The 5163-nt window shown below is 47.6% G+C and overlaps 1 protein-coding gene across 1 annotated transcript in view; it reads left to right on the forward strand.

Moving 5' to 3' along the window:
- The first annotated feature begins 251 nt into the window (after nt 1–251).
- pef1 (penta-EF-hand domain containing 1) overlaps nt 252–5163 on the forward strand; it is a 16924-nt gene continuing 12012 nt past the window's right edge. The window contains 7 exon segments of the mRNA XM_052469112.1: nt 252–590; nt 3303–3381; nt 3384–3407; nt 3410–3463; nt 3466–3516; nt 3519–3656; nt 3688–3690. Coding sequence (XP_052325072.1) covers nt 570–590; nt 3303–3381; nt 3384–3407; nt 3410–3463; nt 3466–3516; nt 3519–3656; nt 3688–3690 — 370 coding nt within the window. The 5' untranslated portion in view covers nt 252–569.

The following is a 5163-nucleotide window of genomic DNA, read 5'->3' on the forward strand; positions in this document are numbered from 1 at the left end:
TGCTCATCCATATATTTATATATTCTTATTCCATTCCTCACTTAGATTTGTGTGTATTATGCATTTGTTGTGGAATTGTTAGATATTACTTGTTAGATATTGCTGCACTGTCAGAACTAGAAGCACAAGCATTTCGCTACACCAGCAATAACATCTGCGGTAATACGGTTGCCTAGGCTTAATTCTGGCACATATCACCCCCCATAGACGATCGCGTCAGTTTGCATGCGCCCGGCCTGCCACTGGAGTCACTAGAGCGCGACGGGACAAGGACACCCCGTCCGGCTAAACCGTCCCTCTGGGCCAATTGTGTGTCACCTCATCGGTCTATTGATTCGATGTATGTGTGTGTGTAATGACGACTGATTCATATGGTCATGTAGTTTCGGTGCATTCTCGAGGTATGACTCATTAGTTCCACAGTGATCATTTGTTCCACTCTCTCGACCCAATCAGACGCGTTGGACGTGGGTGTGGTTTTGACTGACAAGCAAAATGCGCCAATCCGCTTCGAGAAGGTGGTTGAACGTATTCTGTGCGGATACGTGGGTATCGAAGTTCTTTTCGAAATGAGTTTCCACTACGGCCAGGTAAATATACCTTATCCTGGTTTGATATTTATTATAAAACGTGTATATTAGCTGTTTAATGTTCCGCGTCGTGATATGTCCATCTATGCGTGTGGTGTGTCGTCGTTTGAGGTGGTGAAATGAGTGGACCGCTCTATAACCTCTTATTGACTGTTACAAAAACAAAGTTACTGCAGATAACCTTTTAGCAAGGCGGCTATAAACATGGAACTAGTTACAATTATAACCGGATTCTGTGTTCTAGCAGAGTGATTATACACTGCTACATTTATGTAGTAAGCATCATTTGTCCCCTGAAACAATTGCCTTTAGTTACACGGTAACTATAAGTATGCGTCGCTGGCCCTTACCCGGTAGTCGCTATCTGCTTCTGCGCCTATTGACGACAGTATCATCTGACCGGGGCGTTTTGTTTAGAGCCGGGCGCTTGTTGCGGTACTTTCACATCAGTAAGACCTCCGGTTTTCAAAAGACAACTTTTTAAAGTACTACACACTTGTATTTATTTATTTTGTATAGAGTTAGTCTTCCCACACGGACATATCTCCGTGTTACAGTGAAAAGGGCGGAAGACCCGGCGCTAATCAGCCTCTCCTAGAACACCTGGGTGTAAAACGGAAGACAAATGTGTTGTCGCTGGAAAAATGCTGTCTGCTGTAACCCTGTTAACCGGTTAAAACACGGTGCAGCTAATGTTTCTTTTCTAGTTGTGAAATATCTTGGATGTGACAGGAAAGTAGAGGGCTTATGTTTCTAGAACCGGACCACAATTGAGAATCGACTCACGTTTAGATGGATTATTTGACCCTTTTTGGCTTCCAGAACCAATTTGCATTTAAACAGAACATGTAAGGTTCCTTGGACTAACGTGGACTAACGTAAACTCGTACATCGCCTTGGTCCGTACAATTGCCCTTATTTGTAGCGCCCCAAAAACGTAGTACTTCCAGATCAACTGTAAAATCAAGACCATTGTAAAGCACAATTTCTCCCGTTTCCAACATAATCAATTACATGACCTAAACGCTGCCCATTTCTGCATGATTCAAGGCGGCAATGAGCCCCGTCGGGTCTTTTTCTTTTTTTAAAGCTGGTGGGGAAGGGAAACTAATGCATGATAGTGAGAAGGAGAGATGTTGTGTGGGAAAATAGCTTTTTTTCACTTGATCTGTCCAACTCATCACCTTATCGCCTCTAAAATGTAAATTAAAACACTATAAAGAGTTTATATAATGTGTCATTTACATACCTATTTCAAGGTTTGTGTCGAATTTTAATCTGGTTTTTAGGGCGGTGCTAAAGTGATCTTAGAAGTAAACAGTGGCTTAGAGAATGATGACGCAAAAAATGACTAGGTATCCCCCCTTTACCCCCGTCACTGTCCATTTCTTGTTTGGTGGAGAGAGATTGTAATTCGTGCTGTACGTTACGACATGACACATCAAGATGTAACGGAGGGTCCGTTTTCTCAACTTTTCTCCAATACTATAGAGCCATTACCATGTCGATCAACGCTTGAATAGAAACCTAGTTCACACCCCAGACTTGGACGTCGCTACAGTCCCATCAGTTTTCTTTGTAGCCTCGTTTGAATGTTGCGGTTGCGGACATTCGTACGGAATGGGGTGAGTTTATGTTATATGGAGTAACGTTCGACTCCTTCAGTCCAATATGTAGTATTGGGCTAAGTTTGCCCCTGTGGCTTCATGTGCTTGGCTAAAGCCTAGTGCTTGTTCTTTAGTGGCCTGATGTTGCTCAATTAATGACCGGTAGAGTCCATTGGCTGTGGTATTGGGCTAAGTTTTCTCCTGCGGCTTCATGTGCTTGGCTGAAGCCTAGGGCTTGTTCTTTAGTGGCCTGATGTTGCTCAATTAATGACCGGTAGAGTCCATTGGCTGTGGTATTGGGCTAAGTTTGCCCCTGCGGCTTCATGTGCTTGGCTGAAGCCTAGTGCTTGTTCTTTAGTGGCCTGATGTTGCTCAATTAATGACCGGTAGAGTCCATTGGCTGTGGTATTGGGCTAAGTTTGCCCCTGCGGCTTCATGTGCTTGGCTGAAGCCTAGTGCTTGTTCTTTAGTGGCCTGATGTTGCTCAATTAATGACCGGTAGAGTCCATTGGCTGTGGTATTGGGCTAAGTTTGCCCCTGCGGCTTCATGTGCTTGGCTGAAGCCTAGTGCTTGTTCTTTAGTGGCCTGATGTTGCTCAATTAATGACCGGTAGAGTCCATTGGCTGTGGTATTGGGCTAAGTTTGCCCCTGCGGCTTCATGTGCTTGGCTGAAGCCTAGTGCTTGTTCTTTAGTGGCCTGATGTTGCTCAATTAATGACCGGTAGAGTCCATTGGCTGTGGTATTGGGCTAAGTTTGCCCCTGCGGCTTCATGTGCTTGGCTGAAGCCTAGTGCTTGTTCTTTAGTGGCCTGATGTTGCTCAATTAATGACCGGTAGAGTCCATTGGCTGTAAACCAGGCTAATTGTTTCAGTTGTATGTAGTAGGCTATATTGGGATAACGATCATTCGTATCTGGTTATTTGTGTTGTATAGTTTGACCTGGATATTTAGGCAACGTGGTGATATTTACATTTCGGCGACACAATAGGCTCCTCGCTGTCTTTACTAATAGAAAAGGGAATCGACAGTAACCTAGGCTACTATGTTTATGATTTGTGTTTTATCGTGTTAACCAATTGAACATCCTCCTCCCCTCTCGCCAGGGTTATCCAGGAGGACAAGCTGGAGGGGCTAACTTCCCCGAACACCCACCCCCTGGTGCTCCGTGGGGTAGTGCTCCACCCGTGGCCCCTCTCCCCACGGATCTCCGTTGCTCCACCAGGACAGTATGGAGGCTCTGGCCCATCGGGCTCGCCCGTGGGAGCTGTCCAGGGAGTCAAAATGCTGGAGGGGCTGCACCAGGAGGGCCCTACGGGGGCTTGGGGCCCCAGGACAGGGGAGGCAGGCTGGGGGAGCACCAGGGGCCCCATACGGAGGGGGACAGACCCCTGGAGGGCCCTATGTTGTGGGGTATGGAGGACAGCCACAGGGAGGGCCCTATGGACAGCAGTCTAATTGTTTCAGTTGTATGTAGTAGGCTATGACCAGCAGGTCAGTTACTATGATAATAGTTTTCGCTGTGTGGTTGGTGGATAGTAAAACTAAGAAAACATTTTGCAGGTCCCCACCAGGAAAAGGGCTATTTTTAGGCTTACGGGTCAGGCTTACGGGTCAGGCTTACGGGTCAGGCTTACGGGGTCAGGCTTACGGGGTCAGGCTTACGGGGTCAGGCTTACGGGTCAGGCTTACTGGTCAGGCTTGCTGGTCAGGCTTGCTGGTCAGGCTTGCTGGTCAGGCTTGCTGGTCAGGCTTGCTGGTCAAGCTTGCTGGTCAGGCTTGCTGGTCAGGCTTGCTGGTCAGGCTTACGGGTCAAGCTTACTGGTGAGGGAAAATAGGATTTTGAATGGGAACCAATGACTTGGTCCCCACAAGTATAGTAAAACAAACGTGTGACACGGCCAAGCTCAGACAAGAGTTCAGACAGGGTCTCTGCCTCCATAGATTTACCTCTGTAGAGACTGACAGTCTGACCCGTAGAGACTGACAGTCTGACCCGTAGAGACTGACAGTCTGACCCGTAGAGACTGACAGTCTGACCCGTAGAGACTGACAGTCTGACCCGTAGAGGCTGACAGTCTGACCCGTAGGTCCTGTCCCGTAGAGACCTCCGGCCTGTCCCGTAGAGACTTGGACTGTCCCGAGAGACTTCCGGCCTGTCCGGTAGAGACTTCCGGCCTGTCCGGTAGAGACTGACGGCCTGTCCGGTAGAGACTGACAGGATTTAGTTTGTACCACTGAGCAAGACTTGAGTGATGACTGGGTTAATTGTGTGTGTGTGTGTGTGCAGTAGTGATATTGTCCCCCTGTGGTAGCTGAGTCACAGGGCTGATAAACAGACTTATTACCACTCCCTACAGGGACAGCATGCATCTCGGCTCAGCTTTAAATGACACTACCTCCCTCTCTCTCCTTCACTCACTCTACTTCCCCTTCTCTCTCCCTCTTTCACTCACTCTACTTCCCCTTCTCTCTCCCTCTTTCACTCACTCTACTCCCCTTCTCTCTCCCTCTTTCACTCACTCTACTTCCCCTTCTCTCTCTCTCTTTCACTCTTTCCCTAACTCTCTCTGTCCTGTCTGTCTATCTGTGGTCCGGCTGGCCTTTCAACCTGTCAGTCTCCTTCCATCTACCAGGATTATGTTGCCATGGTTATCTTTCCTATCTACTACAACCTGCATGGAAGTGTGTTTATTAATCACTGTCTTCTTAACTGATCTGGAAACAGTTCTGTCTCTCTCTCTCTGTCTCTCTCTCTCTGTGCTTGGCTCTCTCTCTGTGTGCTCTCTTCTTGTCTCTGGCCTGATGTGTGCTCTCTCTAATCTCTGTGTCTCTGTGTCTCTCTGTGCTGTCTCTGTCTCTCTCTCTCTCTCTCTCTGTCTCTCTCTCTCTGTCTCTGGCTGTCTCTCTCTGTCTCTGTCTCTCTCTCTGTCTCTCTGTCTCTCTCTGTCTCTCTCTGTCTCTCTC

The sequence above is a fragment of the Oncorhynchus keta genome, chromosome 19 (assembly GCF_023373465.1).
Source record: "Oncorhynchus keta strain PuntledgeMale-10-30-2019 chromosome 19, Oket_V2, whole genome shotgun sequence".
Lineage (NCBI taxonomy): Eukaryota > Metazoa > Chordata > Actinopteri > Salmoniformes > Salmonidae > Oncorhynchus > Oncorhynchus keta.